This window comes from Podarcis gaigeae (assembly GCF_964106915.1).
Source record: "Podarcis gaigeae genome assembly, chromosome: 11".
Classification (NCBI taxonomy): domain Eukaryota; kingdom Metazoa; phylum Chordata; class Lepidosauria; order Squamata; family Lacertidae; genus Podarcis; species Podarcis gaigeae.
In genome coordinates this window covers 31,115,652-31,137,232 of record NC_139687.1, presented here as the reverse complement: position 1 = coordinate 31,137,232, position 21,581 = coordinate 31,115,652, and the positions used below count along the sequence as shown (strand labels likewise).

The 21,581-nt window shown below is 39.5% G+C and overlaps 1 protein-coding gene across 29 annotated transcripts in view; it reads right to left on the bottom strand.

The window, feature by feature from the left end:
* MEF2C (myocyte enhancer factor 2C) overlaps window positions 1-21,581 on the bottom strand; it is a 161,530-nt gene that overhangs the window by 74,300 nt on the left and 65,649 nt on the right. For all 29 annotated transcript variants that reach the window (XM_083703247.1, XM_083703264.1, XM_083703253.1 and 26 more), the window contains one exon: window positions 4,453-4,656. In XM_083703247.1, coding sequence (XP_083559373.1) covers window positions 4,453-4,656 — 204 coding nt within the window. The remainder of the gene's footprint in view (window positions 1-4,452; window positions 4,657-21,581) is intronic.

The following is a 21,581-nucleotide window of genomic DNA, read 5'->3' as shown; positions in this document are numbered from 1 at the left end:
TTCAAATCCTGCTTTGTAGACAGAGATTAAACTACAGTTTTCCGGATTGGATACACCAGGAAGCTGCAATTTAATAACCATGACAGAACCGTTAAAGTTCAGTGGATGAGGATGCAGCACTCAGGCACCATGGTTTCTTAGAACAAGCATGTTTCCTCTAAACTAGACCATTATCTCAGTAATGCTTACAACAACTCTGTACAGTGGATCAGTCATATTCTCAGCATGTTGCAGAACTGGACATAGCAGCACTGAGATTGAAGTGTGCTGAAAATTACTTTAGTGACTTGATGGCCAAAGTGAATTTGACATGGCAACTTCCTGGCTCACACGTCACACTCATAATATACACATTTCCCCCTAACGTGATGTATTAATGTACATTATTTTCATTAATATATGCATTTTTATGTATACTTTCTTCTAATATATCCATTTTGATAAGCATTGTGTTGTTGGCAAACTGCATCACAGAATTAAGAGACGTGAGTATCTCATTGAATAATTATGTTTCATTTCATGCAGTGATGTGAGAAGTGTGAATTAGGCAATTTCTCGTTAAAAATAAAATAAATAAAAATTGGATTTCTCCCCCATCTCTAGATAACTGTATGGGAGCATCAAAACTGTTCAGTAGAGTGAGTTGTTGTGAGTTTCCAAAATGTTTGAAGGGTGTGTGGGAATGTCTGTGTGTTGTGTCTTTGTCTCTGCGTTTGTGTAATTAAGGAGAGAACTGCTGAGACGGAGGTTCTAGAAGGGAGAGAAATGAAATATTTCAGGGAAGCAGGGAATCTGAACTATGAAGTAGCAGCCTTGGAATTGGTAGAAAGGAGTGGATTGGCGGGGACAGGAAAGGGTGAAGCTTTGTGAGAATACCAGAGAAATAAAAGATTGATTGGCTGGAGGTAACAAAAAGGGTGAGCGATGGTCTGGAAGGAAGAGAGAAGAATGATTTATGTGAAAGACGAGAGAGAATGGAAATGAAAAAACAAGAAATACCAATGTACAGGGGATTTGAAAGGTTTGCAATACTCTGTATAACAGGGGATGGGAATTGAGGAGGCAGTCATAGAGAAGAAAACACAAGATGTTAAAGTGCTACAATTAAGCAAATACATTAAAAGTACAGTGGTACCTTGGGTTACAAAGTACAGTGGTACCTCAAAGTCCGTTCTTAACCCGAAACCATTCTTAACCTGAGGCACGCTTTCGCTAATGGGGCCTCCCTCTGCCACCGCACCGCCAGTGTGCGATTTCCTTTCTCATCCTGGGGCAAAGTTCTCAACCTGAGGTACTACTTCCGAGTTAGCGGAGTTTGTAACCAGAAGTGTTTGTAACCCGAAGCATTTGTAACCCAAGGTACCACTGTACAACCAATGAGAATGTGGTGCCAGGGGTTTGGGATGGACAAATAAAACCTTAAGTAATAAAATGTTATCCTGAAATCATTAAAAAGCCCAGATAATTGCACACCAGATGCTGAAGCCTTCAGAGTCCCAAAGCAAATTCATTTCATAGGTAATTTTTTTTTAAAAAAGAGTTTGTTCCCTGCCTTTATAGTTTTGTCTAAACTAGTAAGGGCAACATTCAGAGTCTCCAAATGTATATTTTGATTCACTCTTAAGTGGGAGGAATGATTTTGTTAGCAATTTCAGTAAAAACTATTATTATTTAGAAGGTCAAAAAGTTAATCTGTGATGATTATTTTTTGCTCTGCCATGTCTAATACCTGAATTTGCTGTGAAAACCCTGTCAGATAAGCAAAGGATATCAAATCTCTATTTTCTGAAAAACATGGGAGTCAAGGGCACATAGTCCCACTGCAGTTTTCCTCTGACATTTGATAGCAAGTACTCTGTGTTATTAGCTCCAGCAGAATCCATTGAAGATGAATAATAAATAAAATAGCTTTTAAAATAAAAGGATGCACATTGCCAGAGTGTGTTGTAGGGAGCAGTCATATTTGGATCTTGAGAACTGAAAACACACTTAGTTCCCTAATCCCTCCATGCAGTTCCCACATATATACTTTACAAGCGAAATTGCATCTAATTATCCTACTCTGACCGAGGCCATGCTTCTAAGCTGCTCAGTTCGAATAGGCTAAGAATTGAAACTTCATTTTAGAAAGAAGCAGAACATTAGTTTATAGGCTGATCACCACACATGTGCTCAGCATCACTGTGAAGTAAAGAAGACTCAACCACATACCAGATGCCAATATGTGGCAAAAAAGCAGTATGGATTCTGTTAAAGCAGAGGTCAGAAATTTTTTCAGCAGGGGACTGGACTATATTTTGGAAAAAATAAATAAAAATGAATTCTTATGCCCCACAAATAACCCAGAGATGCATTTTAAATAAAAGGACACATTCTACTCATGTAAAAACACGCTGATTCCCGGACCATCCGCAGGCCAGATTTAGAAGGCGATTGAGCTGGATCTGGCACCCGGGCCTTAGTTTGCCTACCCATGTGTTAAAGTCTGTTAAACAATCACAGAGAAAGAGAAAAAGAAAAAGAAAAAGATCCTGTAGTATGAAAAGATAAATATCATTTTCTTGGGAGAACAGTTTGCTCAATTTGGGTTAGCATTACAGTATATATGAATGAGATCAATGTCAAACAATGCTGGGTACCTTAGAAGAAGATGATTTCGGTTTTCTGTGGGATAGGGTTTTCTTTTTTTGCATTTCCCTGGCGCATTTAAATATTTAAAAGACAGCAATTCTTTATTCTGCACTAAGACATGTACTCAAGCTACTTTTGTGTGTGAAGCTGCCTGCCTCTTCAGCTTTTGTTTTCTTGCTTCATTGTACTAGCAACAGTGATGCTAATTATCAAGTAAAACAATATAATTACACTGAAGTTTTTCCCCCTCCTTTTCCCCAATGTAAAGATTCTACCCCCCAAAAAACACCCACACACGCTGCAAAACTATTTCCTCTGACCCTGAAACAGTGCTGAATCCAGAGTGACCTCTGCACTCTGTATTTCAGTCTGAATATAGAAAATCACATCCTTTCAAGTTAGTAAGCTATTTTAGCTGCCAGCAAGCCATATGGAATAAACAGTACTCAAGGCATTTTGTCTCTCTTTTGTGTGATTATCGCTTAACCATTTGAATCTACCAAAATGATTGCCAACGTGTCCCTGCAGCTTTTGCTTTTTTGGTAGAAAGAGCCTGAAACCTTTGTTGACACAAATCTATGAATGGCCACAACTTCACGGCCACCAAACTCACTACTGCACATCCTGTCACAAAGCATAGTTGCCACATATTATTTACTGGCCAGGCTGAGTGGTTGAAGAACTAGAATATTAGCTAAGGTAAAAGGTAAAGGACCCCTGGATAGTTAAGTCCAGTCAAAGGTTTCTGTGGGGTGCAGCGCTCATCTCACTTCAGGCTGAGGGAGCCTGTGTTTGTCCACAGACAGCTTTCCGGGTCATGTGGCCAGCATGACTAAACCGCTTCTGGTGGAACAGAACACTGTGACGGAAACTAGAGCGCATATCGTTTACCTTCCCTAGTACTCAGATTGCTGAGCAGACTCTGAATCTTCAAACAATGTGCTACCTATGCATTCCCCTAAGCCTTAACCATGGTGTCTGGTCAGCCAAAGAGCCAGCATGGTTGGTACAGTTATCACAGGGAAGGAGAGCACAAACTTCTTCTTCTTTATGGAACTGCTTTGTGCACTTTTGGATTTGCATTAAAACATAAAACCAAAAGTGCAGGAAGCCACCAAGCAGACAGGCACTTAAATTCTGGCTCCACTGAAATCAGCAGCAAAACTCCCAGAGATCGTTACATTGAAATAAGTATTTCTCAAAGACGGTTAAGGCTGGTTAGGGTGACTCACCTATCTGTTTACATCTTTCCTTAAAAGTACTGCCATAAGATTACAGAGTAAATCAATGGCAGCAAACAAGAATACAATGCATTTGGGAATCAATGCTCTTCTGGGTTTTCCTTTTCGTTATTTGCAAAGCAACAAAATATTTATTTCAAACCACACTGAACAATACATTAAGGCCAAATGTGTAAAAGGCCTGGTTTACTTTGTGTGGTAAATTTTTTACATGATGTTTAACTTGCACTCACATTAGAAAACCTATTGGATGGCTATCTAGCGACCTACCTATCTCTCTAATGTCAATCCATTGTTTTAAGAAGGTGATGGCTTGTATTATCATGCTTGACAGTAAGAAAGGGTTTCTGCACTGGATGGAAATGACTTCTTTATAAATATAAAATGGAAGCAAAATTAATTAAGGGACTCAAACAGTGACTCAAATAGTATATTGCTTAGTCCTGTATTCCACAGAAAGAAACACATGTAGCTATTTCAGCTGAACGTCAGCAAGTAATTGACATGAAGGAAACAAAGTCAGTATGAAACTTGCATGGGAAAGTATAGGTGGGGGGAGCTGCAAGAGGTGTATTCTTACCTCAACAATATCTGAATTCGTTCGACTCTCGTGTGGCTCATTGTACTCTGTATACTTCAGCAACACCTTGTCCATATCAGTGCTGGCGTACTGAAACAGTTTGTTGGTGCTATTGAAGATTATTAGAGCAATCTCACAGTCACAGAGAACACTCAACTCGTAAGCCTTCTTCATTAACCCAAATTTCCTCTTCGTAAATGTCACCTGAAAAAAAAGAAAGAAAGGGAGAAGTCAGGTCCGTCTCTTTTGCTTTTCATGAAATGTTACCTTGCAGTTGATATAATTTCTGGGCTTGAACAAATTCAGGAGGGAAGTGAAACAGCCAACCTAAATATAGTACCAACGAATAATATAAATATCTCTGACGTTTAAGTAACTGAGGAAAGACATATGAACAATGCTTAATGCTCAAGAAAGGCGAGAAGCATAATGATTAATCTGGGCTGGGTGTCTCTGCTCTTATTTACAAATTCAAAACACTGGCATTAGAACCCTCTGCGTAATAAGGCAATTCACACAAACTGTTTCATGTATTTTCAGACTCATGAACTTTTGCTTCTCACTTACTAAAATTTGCTACCTTGAGTTTAGTCTGAGCAATAGCAATATTTTAAATGATAGTGCTTTCATTTTATTATTTATATTTCATTTAGAGATATTTACGTTTCATATATTGTAACATTCTATTATTTATATTTATTTTGTTTTTTAAAAAACTTGTATCTGTTTTAATTTACGTTGTGAGCTATTGAGTCCTAAACCGGGAGAGGCAGAATATCAACAAACAAACAAACAAACAAACAAACAAACAAACAAACAATTCTGCTTAACATCTTCCAACACCAGCAAATATTAATAAAGAAGCTAATATAAGTACTTATGAGCCAGGCATATATATGCACTTGTACATTAAATTACAAAATGAAGTAGCAATGAACTAGAGCCCTGTACTCTTCTTCCACCCTATCTTCCCAATTTCTTCCTCCTAATTTTTGTCTCTGCCTGAGACAATAAAAAATGAGTTTACTAGTTATGATACTGTTCAAGTAAAATAACCAGAGCTTGCCAAATTTTTTAAAAATAATAATCTTATAATAGCTGTTTTGAAAATGGGATCCATTTATTGATACAGGGATACACAACAAGGGCCAATTCACATTTAATATTTAGAGCACAAGTACAAGAATGTAGGAATATAGAAAGCTGCCTTATACCGTGTCAGAACATTGGACCATATAGCTCAGTATCACCTCTAATGTAGGCCTGGTTTGCACATATGATAAACCATGGTTTATTAAACTATGGCTTATTAAACCATGGCTTAGTGTGAACTTAACTCAGCAACTGAACTATGTTTTATTAACTATGATTAAAGGTTGTTTGTTAATCATGTTTTGTAACCAGCTTATAAACCTTAGTTCATGTTAACCATAGCTTAGCCTTATGTGTGAACCTGGACCTCCTTCTTAGCTAAGAAGCTGTCATTGCTACAGAGCTGTGCTTGAAGAGTGGCAAAACAATTCAAACTACTCTCAAGGCTCAGATGCTCTTGCTGGGGCTTTTAACCACTCTGTGATGTAATAAGCCAAGGTTGAAGTCATCATCTGCCAGACAACTCACCTTTAACTATTGTTTATTAAATTATAATTAATATTAACTATAATTAATGTTAAGTACGGTTTAGTACTATGTGTGAATCAGAGCACTGATTGACAGGGGCCATCAAGGGCATCAAACGGGCCTTTTTCAGTCCAAATTGGATATCATCTCCCTGTACACATCACAACAGTGGAGAATTCTGCATCCTACTTGGGACAGGGAGAACAGAAATAGTGCCCAGGCAAATGCATTTCTTTGTACATTAATTTTTTGTTGCCCTACCTTGTATTGCCTTAACAGGAGGAATACGTGCACATAAAAACTGGATAACTTTATTGCCTATTTTAAAGTGACCCTGTCCACAATAAAAACAACAAAAAGCTATTCAATATAAAACAGTATGTTCACTCTTTCTTCATATAGTATTGCTTGTTTGTGATATAAAGTCCACTGCAAATTTCTACAGCAATTTGCCAAATCAAAGACAGCTATAGTATAAATCATAGCACTACAGTGCACACGGGGCAAGGCTACTTAATGATATGCTAGTTACTATCAGCTCTTTAATGCTATAAGTAAAAGTACCTCTGCACATGGATCTCTGCTAGACGTAAAAGACTCTACTGTACATGGCTCACAAAGCTGTTGTTTTATCTTCTTACATGCCTAATGCAGGCTAATGCTAACAGCAGCCCCAGTCTGCCATGAAATCTCGGCCGGTCATGCCATGGAAAACGTGACATTAAGTCTGTCTAATCCCACCAGCTAGTCCATCTAAAAGAAATGTGGCCAGATGCCAATTCGCTGCACATTTATTTTCCACAACAAAACCCAAATGATGTTCTGTGTTGCCAACTCAATCTTCCTGTTCCCATTACAAAATTATTTTTTACCAAAGGGTTGCAACACCAGGATGGTACTCTCTCTCTTTCTCTCCCCCCTTTCAGGGATGGTTTGAACCCAGTTTACAGCTACTAACTATCCAACAATTTTGATGGACTGCAACATACAACAGCCTAGGACTTGCCGATCGAAAGGTCGGCGGTTCGAATCCCTGCGGCGGGGTGCGCTCCCGCTGCTCGGTCCCAGCGCCTGCCAACCTAGCAGTTCGAAAGCACCTCCGGGTGCAAGTAGATAAATAGGAACCGCTTACCAGCGGGAAGGTAAACGGCGTTTCCGTGTGCAGCTCTGGCTCGCCAGAGCAGCGATGTCACGCTGGCCACGTGACCCGGAAGTGTCTCCGGACAGCGCTGGCCCCTGGCCTCTTGAGTGAGATGGGTGCACAACCCCAGAGTCTGTCAAGACTGGCCCGTACGGGCAGGGGTACCTTTACCTTTACCTTTACCTTTATGCAGCGGTGTTGGAGTCCATTAGCAAATGATCTGAGAACAGGTTTGAACAACTGAACTGTCGTTGAATAGTGGGACTGAATAGGCTTAACCGGGCTGTGGATTGGGCTACCTGTGACCATAGCTTCCTTTGAAAATATGCTGGGTTTGAAGAAAGCAAATATCCATGTGCTTCTCTCCTTACCCCAACCCCTAGTCCATCTTTTCTTTTCGTCTCTACGATGACTGACTGCAAAGGGTGTCAAGCAGTTGTGTAAAAATGAGAATCTGGTGGTGGAGCTTGCCATGCAGAAGAAAAGCCGCTCATCCTATAATCACTTATGCTGTAGGTATTAGAAGTACATAGATCCCTACAGTGGTTAAAAAGAAAAATATGGAAAAAAATTGAGCCACATATAAAGATTTGTTAATAGAAGTTGAAAATGAGGTAAAATTAAAGTCTTCTGAAGAGTTGAAAGGAAAATTGACCGACTGGTTGCAATATCATCAATTGCATGATGTTTTTAAGGATGATGTTAAAAATAATGGCTTTGCAAACACTAAGTCAAAACTGGAGACTGAGTTGTTAGAATGTAAAGGTAAATTTTTGTCAAAGATGTATAATCTATTGTTAGAATGGCATACTAAAGAGGAACAAGTTAAGATGTTTATGATAAAATGGGCTAAGGATTTTGGATATAATATTCAATTAGGGGCTTGGGAAAAGCTATGGAAAAAAGGAATTAAATTCACTGCATGTACAGCCTTAAAGGAAAATATAGAGAAGGTGATGTATAGATGGTATTTGACACCAACTAAATTAGCAAAAATGTATAGGACAAGTGATACTATGTGTTGGAAATGTAAAGAAAAAGAAGGGAATTTTGACTTTATGTGGTGGACTTGTTCCACAGTTAAAGCTTACTGGGACATGATATATAATGAGATTTTAAAAATGTTTTAAAATACATTTCATTAAAAATCAGAAGCTTTTTCTGTTGGGTATAATAGAAGAAATTCCCAAGAATGACTATAATATATTTCTCTATGCCACAATGGCTGCGAGGACTCTTTTAGAGCAGAAATGGAAGCAACAAGAAGTACCAACATTAGAAGAATAGCAAACTAAAATGATTGAATATGCAGAACTGGCAAGACTGAAATGACCAGGAAAATCCGAGGCTAGCGAGACCAACTGTTTGAAAAAGACTGGAGTAAATTTTTATTATATTTGAAAGAACATTGTAAATGCTTGACAACACTAACAGGACTGACTTAAAGTTTTTTTGTTTTTTGTTTTTTTGCAAAGTAGAGGTAGAACCTGTTTACAATTATAAAAAAAAGAATAAAAGTAGGTAAATAGGGGGAATTTGAAATGCTAAAGAAATTGTGTAAGGATGTATAAGAAAGTAGTTAGGGGGAACTCGAAGACTCAAGAGAGCCAAAATATATGTGATGATAAGAGAAAATGTTAACTGTTTGGTTTTAAAAATGAAATTCAATAAATATTATATGAAAAAGTACATGGATCCCTTATCTTTCGTTCTGTGTGTTTTTTTAAACTGAACACAAGCACAGTCTCTACAACTCCATTGTTGTGAAAGCATACTGAATTTTACGTTTATCTAATTGTATACGTGTACACAGGAAGGCAGATTGTATGCATGTTGAATGTAAGATATGAACCCTAAAGTGTGGTTTAAATGGTTCACTAGTCTGAATTAAATGATCTAGACAAAGCACCTGAACTCATAAGGCAAGCTGACTTACGCAACTGGAATTGATAAAAATGCTTAAGTATGCATGCATGATGGTGTGGAGGAAGTCAAACCATCATTTTGAACCCATTAGACCTGGTAACTTTGAACTTAATGCTGTTTTAAGACTGTCTCTGCTTCATAGGAAATGGCAATACATGACTTGAGTACAGCCCAGGACATGGAATGAGTAGGATGCACGAACCCCACATACTGTGCTGCATCTCAAGCTATTTTCAATCAGACTTGCAGACCACAGCACTGGAGGAGGAATGTCTGCATATAGCATGGTTTCTGTTGCAGAGAAACCTCAGAATTTACAGCTTCTCACCATCAAAGTACACTTTGGGACAGAAATATCTTTAAGGCCACTGTTTGTGTTTACAGTTAGGTCCTCCTGAACATTTAGGAGACCACATAAATATGCTACACAGCACATACTAATTTTCATAAGACGTGTCACAGACCATTGCAAATGATTTCTTTTCATCACAATTAAAAAGATGAAATGAATAAAAGTTTCGTTTAATTTTTTTCTCTTTAAAATGTAATCTTTATTGCTCATTGATTCATTATCATCTTCTCCAAATGTATTCTATCACGATGCTACCATTGTTCACAGAGAGATAAAACTGTTTTTATGCATCACGGTTTCTAAAGTGAAAGAGAAATTTCACAATTCTTTTAAAATATGCCACTCATTTAGAGTTAAAAACTTAAAGACATTTTTGCACTTAACACAATATCACCATAAATCATTAATATCTCATACTTTTACAATAACTTGTCATACAAATGAATCTATTCTTTTAGTAACAGTTGAAAGTTCAAAGACTTCAGAAACTATTTGGAACATCTTGAAAGGTATTTAAGAATGAATTTTCTTTTTTTCCATTATTCATACTTTAAAAACAAAAGTATATTATCTTTTGAATGCACATTACATTAATAATAAAATTTAAAAATCAATATTAAATTTTTAAAAGTTGTGGAATTGGTCTCCAGTCTACTCAATTAGCTATTCAGCTAATTATAATTAGCTGATAAGCATAGATTTAGATGGCAGACATTGACTTTAATTTGAGAAAACTTTGCTGATTATATAGTTTTCATGAATTATTAAAACATGTCGTCTCTTTGTCTCAGTCCATGTTCAGGAATATGGATCTAGCTCATGAAAGTTTTCATTTGCTGGACTAATGGGTACACACAGAAACCTTGCAATGGGGTAGCCAACGTGTTGTTGGACTACAGCATGGACTACAGTCATGCTGACTGGGGCCAATGAGAGATGTAGTCCAACAACCTCTGTAGGCTACTGTGTTGGCTATCCCTACCCTACTGGCTACACTAAATTTTCTGTAAGTTGGTTCACATTACTCAGCACCATACAGAACTATATACAAAATTGGAAGCAGCCGATCTGTATGTACAGGTCTAAACTTAGGGATGATGGCGCTTAAACGAAACAGTGAAATGCATTGGACCCTAGAGGAATGAGCCCACCTAGCTAGTTCTTACTCAGTGGATGACCTACTGTCTGCACAAAGAATGAATGTGGTCTGTGTGCTATGCTGAAATGTTTTTCTATCATTCTCTATCCCCACATTTTTTATCACTCTCTACCAACAGAAAAGAAAAGAAATTACATGTGTCCATTATCAAAGAGGTGAGGGGCAGGGGATTGTTGCATTTACTATACATTCAAGTTTGACAAGGGATGTTTGTGGATGCCCTTTTTTTCATTCCACAAATCATGGTCTGCACTCTGCAGCGTTCATGGGTACTGCCTTTGCTGAAAAGCCCATAATATCCTCAGCTGAGCTTCGGTCTCAGGAAGAAATAATTTGAGAAACTGGAGTACGGGTTGCAGCACAGCATTAGTATATACTTATAAATGTAGTTCTGCAATGAGACTCTTCATAAGGGCATCCACAAAGAAGCTCTCTAAATATCTGAAGAGTGTCTACAGGCAAGGTAGTGCAGTCTGATCTTCAGAAAACAGTTTAGCCAGGAGGGTAGCCAGGTCGTCTGAGGTTCACACCCTGAGATTGTGAAGGAAGAGCATGGAGCCTCAAAAGTAGGACCCAGTTCCTACTCTGGAGAAGCAACTACTTTTTCTGATTTCTATCTACGGTGCAAGTTATTGGCCTATTTCCAAGTGTTGTTGATTATTCCTCTATTATGCCACTTCCATACAGAGTCAAAAGGTACTGAGAGTTGAAGTATATGACAGGGAGAAGAGTCTGATTGTAACAAACAATTTGCCTAAGTTCTTACCCAGAAGACCTGTGAGAAATAAGTTAACATGCTTGTGCCTTCTTCTTTTGCAGAGAGCCAGAAGTGAGGCAACAGCAAGGAAAGTTTGAAAAAGGTCAGGCTCAAGTTTCATTTTGCTACATTGTGGGTGTGTATCATTTCTTGGGATTTGAAAACCGATAGGGGTATTTTTGTCTGTGCACTCATGTCAGAATGAGTGTGTTCACTTTCCTGTTTGCCTGCATGCTTAGGTTTGTGGTCCTGTAAGTGGTCCCTCTGCCTGTCTCTCTCTCTCTTTTGCCCCCCCCTTTTGTGAATGAATCATGTATAGAAGATGCAATTAGGGTATGAAGCAAAACACTTCCCCCATCACTGCAACATGCTGCACTTATGGAATGTCAAGTCTTCATTTAAGTATTCCTTATCCCATTTTGGTATGACTGGGCCCAGTACAGTCCCAGAATGGCTCAGAGCTTCAAGAACCATCCATCTTTCACAAATATGAGAAGATAGCCTTATACTGAATCAGCCTATGTAGCTTGACATTGTCTACACTGACTGGCACAAGCTGTGCAGGATTTCAGACACAGTTATCTCTCAGTCTTCCCGGAGATGCAGGAGGCTGAACCTGCAACATTCTGCAAAATTTCTACCACTGACCAACAGCCTATATCATTTCTATTGCTTCTTGCTTTAGTCAACTATTTCTGTTTACTTGCTGTTTTCTATTCGCTAATCCACTTTTCAGTCTCCCTCAATTAGCAACCCAAATTCTGGCTACTCTTCCTGAAGCACCATTCTGCTGCAACATCTCCTGTGCTCCAGAACATTCCAGTGCCCTTAATCATGCCTTCCGACAGTGCCCTTCACTTCCACTGTGAGCACTGGTCTTCCCAGAAGAATGTCAATGCTGCCAAGAAAACACACACAACTAACATGGGCTCAGATACTGAAGAAAATTTTGAAGCTGTCCAGGCCTGTAGGTTACCCTGTAGCAACAACTTGAGTAGAAGGATCTGCTTTGAACACAGAATGTCTCAAATTCAGTTCCCTGCATCTCCAGATAGATCTGTTGAATCCCCAGGGAGCAAGATGGGCCAATGCTCCAACATGGTGCAAGACAACTTCCAATGTTCCTAAAGATGAACTTCAAATTAAAATAATTCTCATAGAGCACTTCGTTATTCTACCACTCAGAATTAATATCAGTCTACACATTACAATATGCTCAAGGCTTCTCTGTGTTGGCTGCCATAACAAGGGTTGTATTGTCTAGTGTGGTTTGCCGCACAGATCATCAGGATTTTGTGGAGACTTTCTGCACAAGCAACAGATGCTGCTAAGAACATCTGGTACTGGCATAAAAACTCCCCATGCATTCCAGAGGATCCGAGTAGCAACAATGGTGAGGATACAGCAATGGTGAGAATAATCATCGGGTGGAAATCTGCTACACATGAATAAAGGAACGTGTAAACCAGCTCTTACTTGGAGAGCAAAACAGGTGCTAGGCAACCTCCAAGTATATCACACGTCACTAAGTTTCAACTGAGTCCCTCCTTAGGGAGACATTTGGCCTACTCTGCCACCAGGCACGACAAAATAGGAAAGACAACTAAAACTTCACATCTCACTAACATTCAAAACACGCAAAAGGAATTCACATGGCAGTCATTGGTTATAAGACATCACTGCATCCGGCCGGCTGTAGATAGTTGAAAACACCTTTGGTCTTCTAATAATGCTACTGAAATGGCACAAAACCAACTGAAGTAAATCCCCAACATCCTTTTTTAAAAGGCAACTTCAGAAAGGGGAATTTGTAGCTATGAAGCCACTGTGTGTATGTGTGTGTGTGTGCGCGCTAAAATTACCTCTACCTGTAACATGCCTTCATCAAATCCTCTCTCTTCTACCCTTGAGTTATTTTTCTTTCTCCTGCAGGGTTCCAGATACATTAACCCTTTTTCTCTGACTCGGAAAGTGTAAGCAAATAAATGATAAAAGCAATGGGGAGGACAGCAGCTTGCTCACTGGGGCTCTCTAGCTAGAGAGCAAGTCACAGCAATGGCAAGGAGGAGCTGAAGATATGGACAATGGAGTTGGGGAGTCCCACTAAGAAGAGGGGAACATGATGAGAGAGGGGAACCACACTAAGGATATATTGCCAGCTGCACCCCCTGAAAACAACACTACAGATCATTCACATGACCATCTGAGCTTGTGGTTTTTAAAAGTTCATTCTCATTCATGCTGCCGGCCTGCCACAATCTAAGTTGATCATAGACAAACCACCCTAGCTTTTTGAGCAGTTGGGATGACATGCAAAAAGCCAGTCTGTCTTCATTTTACACATGGTGTGCAGCTTTCAAGTTCCTGGCTCAACCTTGGGCTGCATCAGTGAAAAACAGCGCAGGCAAGCATGGGCTCAAGTGGTCATGAATGAGTCCTTAGTCCTTAAATAGAAGTGGTGGAAGATGGCCTTAGTGAAAGTGAACAGGACTAGAACTTGTTGAAATATAAATCTGTATACAAACTGCAATATGATCCTATGTGTATGGTAATTGCAGACAGAGATCAAGTGGCCTTTTGCTTTGTAGTGAATGAAGCTTCCCTGTTTTGCAGGCAGGTCCCCCTCACATATAACTTTGTAAAACATAACAAATTTGACTTCTTCCACCTAGAAGCCACCCTAACAATTTGTGGTAGCAAAAAAGGAACAGCACTTGGCCATTGTTTATGTTTATCTAAAATTACAGATGACATACTGTGCCACTCCTAGCTTTAATTGGCTCCGTGTAGGAGCAAAAATTACTGGTGAAAGGTAAAAGCCACAAATCTACCCACTTTGTCATCTGCTCTTGTGGTGATAGGGAATGATACAGGGTGTAGTTGTTGTTGTCGTCATTGCCCCTCCTCTGCCCCCACTCCCCGGACTATTCCTGTCTCTCCCTTTAGTAAGCTGGCAGAATAATTTTGACCATCCCATAATAGCAGTGCTGATGTCCACCAAGTGTGTAGAGGGAGAAGGGACTCACTGTGACCTTTTAAGTCCTTTTTCGCTCTACAAACTAGAGCCATTATACCATGGCATTTCTATAGAGACATAAGCGTACGATGTGTAGGTAGGAATCATGTCTGCTAAATATTTTGCATATTTAAATAAAGCTTCCTTGCTTTAAAATAATTTCATAAGGATTACAAAGGACTTTGAAGGGCCAGTTTAACATTGCTTGCCATGCTGCACTGGATCTGGACTAACAGCACAGTCCTAACCATGTCTACAATTCCTGCTAGATTCAATGGGCCTTACTCTCAGGTAAGTGGAATTAGGATTGCAGGCTGAGTTATTTGCATTTCATTCCCATGACAATCAGCAGGATTTAAGATTAATCCAGGATGACTAACTTTTCACATAGATTTCAACAAGCCCCAAGTGTGACTAATTCATTCTGGATCCAACTCCTTACTGTTGTTTAACAACACTCCCCCCCCCCCATTCCTTATATATTTCTATATATTTCCCCACCAAAGCCAGAAAGTCTCTTTATTCCAGGATATCACATTTTTGCATGTGTTTGCTAAAAAAGCATCCAAAGCAGTTAAGCACAATTAGCTTTCATAAAAAGCTGTACATGACTTTCTGCAGTAATGAGATTCCCAAGTTTGCATCTCCTTGTGTGTGTGTCTGTGTTTTCAAATCATGATTTAACAAAGGCTCCTTTTCTACCAGCTTTATGGTTACACTCCACAGCAGTGATGGGCCGAAGCATCATTGAAGGATTCTCCCCTGACAAATCCTCCTTTGTGTAATGACTGGGCAGAACCCATTAAATGAAAGGATCTTTAAAAAGAGCAGCCAGGCACACTTCATCAGCCTGCTGCCATATTCTTCTAATCCTTCTGGATAATTCACAGGGACAAGACAGCACTGAGGCAGGCTGCGAAGAGAACCATTGTCACCAGCACAAGCATGCTGATCCCTAGCTGCCTGAGAATGCTGTAAAGCTGTGGCTATAATATATCGCACACATACCCCACCTTGCAAGCAGCCAATTGACAAGCTTGCTAAGTATTAAGATGTACACTGATTTAGTGTCACTGACTTCAGTGGAAATGAATGGACTCAGAACTAAATACAGTGGTGCCTCGCAAGACGAAAAGAATCCGTTCCGCGATTCTCTTCATCTAGCGGTTTTTTCGTCTTGCGAAGCAAGCCCATTGACAACTTAGTGGATTAGCGCTACAGTGGTCTAGCGGCTTCTAGCGATCAGCTGTTAAGCGGCTTATCAGCGGATCAGCTGTTAAGCAGCTTAGCGGCTTAAGAAAAGGGGGGGGGAAGCAAAAAAAAAACCGTGGGGACTCGCAAGATTTTTTCGTCTTGCGAAGCAACCCCATAGGGAAATTCGTTTTGCGAAGCGCCTCCAAAACGGAAAACCCTTTCGTCTAACAGGTTTTCCGTCTTGCGAGGCGTTCGTCTTGCGGGGCACCACTGTACTGTATTCCAGTTCAACTGCGCAATGGATTACACAGGCAGCGTTCAAAACTCCCATTGTTCTAGGCGCATTTTGCGACTTGGAATTTCATTAGCGAGAGCAATTTCTGAGCTCTGGACGCAGTACTGCGCCTAAGATTTTAGATTAAAACTGCCACTGCTGGTGCTGAGGGTGTGGGAGGAGAAATTCCTGCCTGCTCAACTTCCAGGAGATCACTGCAGCACCAAGCAAGCTGATAGATTCTGCCTCTCAGTTGGCCTTACAGAAAGACAGCGTTTTGAGGGACCCACATAAGAATATTAAGGGGGTGGGCAGGGGAAGCATGGCTTTGTTTTGGTTTTTGCAGTCTTCATACTAGACCATGTGAAAAATGAACATAGGATTTAAGCTGAAGTTCATTCATTTTCAGCTTTGTATTCGTGTTATAAAAAAAGTGCACCTAGACATTCCATGGTGGCACCCATAACCTAGGTTTAAGGTGTAATTTAACTCCTAGATTTCATATCTCAGTTTCTAACACTGTAGACAGATGTGATAAAGCAGAACAGTCTAGAACATCATAGAAAGGGTCTTCTCCTTTCATCTCATAAGAATAGTAGCAAACAAATAACGGAGCACGGAGTTAACCAAACTGTTCAAATTGCACCCTCTATCTAGTAAAAAAAAACAAAAACCCAGTACATGTCCTGAGTTTTCAAATACAGGATTGCTGTTCTCTGTTATGACACTTGCCTTCAAGAGTAACAGGAAGAGAGATAGTTCACACTTATGTTAATTAACAGGTGTTTTAAGAATCCAGAATTTAAAAGGTTTAGAAGTATTTCATATCTCTTGTTCTCCCATATTCTAAAACAATTCTTTCTTTCTTTCTTTCTTTCTTTCTTTCTTTCTTTCTTTCTTTCTCCCTCCCTCCCTCCCTCCCTCCCTCCCTCCCTCCCTCCCTCCCTCCCTCTCCCTCTCTCTCTCTCTCTCTCTCTCTCTCTCTCTCTCTCTCTCTCTCCCTTCTACCCCATGCTGGTCAGATGAGCATAAGCCAGAATAGCAGCTGCATTTTGTGGTTATGCACTGCAAGATGGAAGGACTCCGAGTTGCTTTCCTTCCCTCATGCTGTCTCACACCAACACATGCTGGCAACTGGCAATCATACATGCATGAAAAGTTAGGTGGTCAAAAGAGATACCAAATTGAACATGAATCATGAATCTTGTGGGGCTTGAAATTGCACCTTGGAGAACTGTATGTTATAAAGTTCTAAGGAGAACATTTCATTTGCAATAGAATCCACCCCGCTTAACGTTACACACACGCTGCAAATGAGTCTGTATGCTGCACACCCTCATAAGCAATGAGGGTGTCATTTCAGCCGTATATTACATTTTGGCAAATACAAATAAATGTTTGGGGTGAAAACATGTTTACTAGTTAAAACAAAGCTAAAATGTTCATGAGGTAAAGGTCAGAGAATATTTCATTCCCTACTGAGCAAATGGTCAGGAAGCACATTTGTCTCCATTTCCTGTCAAAACAGGAAGAGTGCAACTTCTTCCTCCACACAATGACTTTAGTTTTGCTTCCCACCTCCAGCTTTTACTCCCTCAGGGCCTTCCAAATGAATTTTAGAAGTGATCATTTCTTTTGCCTGTGTCTGTGACAACTCACTGACTTGGCTTGCTTTTTACTTTGTCTGCTTGATAATACTAACAATTAAAAGCAGTGGGATCTAAATATATCATTTGAAGCTAGTTCATCTAAATTGTGCTCCAATATAGTTTAGTAGTACTGTACAAACAGCCTAGTGCCACGATGTTCATAATCTGTTTAGCAATTGCCTTCAAAATCTGTTTCATCTCTCTCTCTCTCTCTCTCTCTCTCTCACACACACACACACTATCATGAATAATACTTTGTGTTATAGGAGCATTAAAAAAAAAAAATCAAACTGGGATCCCAGACACTAAAACTAAACATGACTTCAGGTGTGATTATGTGTGATTCCCAACTAAATTATTTGGAATAAAAAATGTCCTTAGGCTGAAGAAGCAAACATTGTTTTCTACTTTGAGAAAGAAATGGAATTTGTTCTTAAAAGTAGAATATTTTGTTCACAGCTATCAGGAAGAAAATAGGTCTTGATACAAATAATAGCAAGAATACAAGCTTATAGGAATCAATGCTTAGTTCATATTTTTATGACTTGGAGTATGAACTGTGGCATTAGCTTTCATAGGGAAGATTTCATTTAATGCACGAAGCAGACAGTGAAAAAGAAGGGCTGTGTGTGCACACATGCTTGTAAACTGGAATTAAAAACGAGCACACAATTGAAGCAGAGACACCATCTATCAAATCAACATAAATGACATTCCGTTAAGAAACCCATAAATGAAGATGGATTCTGCCTCCCCCCCCCCAAACACTTGCAGGCTTGCGCTCAATTTGCATGACACAGCATACATGAGATCATTTCTGTTTGTAGTGACCTAGCCTGTTGAGTTCATGATTCAAACCAGAAGAAAGTGTGTCAGATCTGGTAATTCATTAACAGATGAATTCATTCAGCATACTTTATCTGTCTCTTAAATTCCCCCCTGAAGTATAGGTCACAAATGGAATGCCACGGAAGACTAAATCCCGCCCCCACAAGTTTCTCTCGTCCATTTCTAATGTCCGATCCATTCATAAATACAATTTTAAAAAGGAGATGTTGAATGTTCACCACATTCAAACCACAGAAGGGCATTGATGGAGAAGGTGTACATATATGAACTAAGGTTATGGCCCAATTAAAGATATCTTCTTCACATGACTTTTAATTGTTTAACTCATGTATCACATCTTGATTTGGTTCCCTATGAATAAAAAAATAGGAAGAAAACAGTTCCCATTTATTTGCAGATGATGCCCATGTGTGTCACAACAGACGCCATATTTGAAGAGCATTCTAATGCGTGTAGGAGAGCTGGGGCAACATCTCAGTCAAGAAGATGGCTGCCACCCACTATGTTTTTGATCTTCCTGTAATAAAAAATAATGCTCAGAGGGACGGGACTCTGCTGCCTGATTCATAAGGCCATATTTTCAGTCAGTAAAGGGATTTTAATGGATGACGCTAACAAAACTCTAGGAGGGCAATTGAGGGGCCAGAGGCTGCTGCAGAACTCTTTTTTTTCCCTACAGGTGGAGAGAGAGGTCCACCACTAGAGGCCTTCCTGATGCAGCCGTGTAAAGACCCACCACTGTCACAGAAATGGGGTATTGTAGAGAAGTGGTCAGGGGGAAACCAAAGATCTGCAGATTTCTCAGTCCCTTTGGTTCCCCTCATATAGTGCCAAAATCAGCTCAAAGCTATACTAGCACTGGAGCTGCCAAATTAAATCCCCTCCATTTGAGTCAATGGGAGGGGTAAGGGGGAAAGGGTAATATATAGCTGTCAACCCCTCTCTGCAACCTGGCAGGACTCCATTTTGGATCTCCTGTCACCCCACCATAGAATTGCTTTGCCAATCAACTAAAAACACTGCAGTGGTAGTATAACTACGCAATACTGTAATTTATATCATTCAGTCCTATATGTGTGGAAAGAGTTGGCAGCAGAGTTTGTTGTAGGATTTTGTTTTGGGGTCAGTGTCTCACTGCAGTGTTGAAAATCTCTTCCCCACGAAAGCTCAAGCTACATTAAATGAGTTAAGGTAACTCTTTTGAGAAAAATATTCTAAATATCTACTGATTTGTATTTTAACTCACAAGGCTTGCTCCAGTTGATATATTTCTCTTAAATGTTTCCCTTCCTAACAGCAAAAACAAAGTTGCACAAAACTTTATTGTACTGTATTTTTAATTTTGTGATTTTAAACGGTTTCGTGAGTTGCTGGGTACCATCTTGCAACTTTGTACTCCTGTGCTTGGCTACACGAAGCAGGCTTATACAAAAAGAAACAGTATCTTCATTGTGAAGGAATAAAATTATATTAAGAGTGAAATGTCTGGAAAAGGCAATCTCCTTCTCTGGGTTGTGAGCCAGAAGAAGTCTAACAGTGCCATCTTATGTATGCCTACTTGGATATAAATCCTACTCAGTTCTGTAACACTCCCAGGTGAGTGTGAATAGAACAATAGGCCAAATCTTTGTTTTCCTGGATATTATGCTGCTTCTCATTTGCAAACAAGGAGGGAACCAAGATGATTAAGGAAACCAAGCCTAATGAGGAACAGTTGACGGAGTTGGGTATGTTCAGCCTGAAAAAGACGAGATATGATAGCCATCTTCAAATATCTAAAGGGCTGTCGCATGGAAGATGGAACAAGCTTGTTTCTTCCATTCCAGAGGGACAACCTGAACCAATGGAAAGGAGATTCCAACTGAACATCAGAAATAACTTTCTTACAGTAGAAGCTGTTCAGCTGTGGAATGGACTCCCTTGGAAGGTGGTGGGCTCTCATTCCTTGGAGGTTTTTAAGCAGAGGTTGGATGGCCATTTGTTATGTTTGATTTAGTTGAGATTCATGTATTGCAAAGGGTTGGACTAGATGACCCTTGGGCTCCCTTCCAACTCTACAATTCTATGATTCTATGCAATGACTTCCTTGCATCTTTTACCCCTGACTAGTGGTTTCAGAGCTCAGCTTGGAAGAAGATTTAAAACTGCCAGGGAGTGAAGGCATTTGTAGGTTAGAATTAGCTGGCAGGGGACAGCTTAAACTCTCCTTCCTATATGCTAGTCCCCCACCTCCCCTAAGGTATGAGTGAATCAGAAAATCTTTCTGTTCCTGATCATTTTCTCTACATTTCCAGGTCATTTTCTGATTTTTTAAAAAAGTGAAAATACATTGATATTTTAGTGCACATTTATTTTAAGAGCCAAATTTTTAATGCAGTTTTGCTTAATATATACATTTTTTGCAAGCAATTCCCCCTGATACGATGCATCTCTGTAGGTTGTTTTCACAAATGTTGGCATCTTTGTACATTACTTGGCTAGAGAACTGCGATGAACTGGAGGAGTGTGAATTCCAAAGATGGCTGTTTCAGTTCTCATATTGTTTTGGAAAATGCAGACTAGGTATATTTGCCTATAAATGCAAACAGGATTGAATTTATTTCTTACCCGTTGCCCCTACATTAGTGTACTGTGGGAAATACAGAGTTGGATATCTTTAATTTGTCTTTACATTTCACATATCACACTCCTTACCTGGGCATTCCCTTCTACACCTTCTGGCAAAAATAAGCCTAAAACAATAGCAAGTTTTGTGGGTTGCATTCAACTAATTTCAAAGCTAAGTCCATCAATTTTGGTGAATTCTGAGTATTACATAGCTGGATTCAAATCAGGGTTACTTCGAAACACAGATATATTCAAAAGCAAGGGTTGCAGAACCCTGCAAATTTTACTTCAGTGAGCTCTCAAATCGCACTAGATTATTTTTAGCATTACTAAAAATCTGCCACAGCATATGATTTTAGGGTTCTTTAAATACACCTGAGGTCTTGAGAATCTCAGCTTCTATTTTAAAACTAGTCAAACAATTCTAACATTGTTAAGTTGTAGAGAGGGAAGATTGAGAACAAACTTGAATGTGTGACATGCAGTCACAAAGGGAAAATGGCAAGCATAGTTTAATGCCATAAATGTAAATCGGTTTCAGGAGTTCATCTTGCAACTGCAGGGCTAGCTTAAGAGGAAAGACAA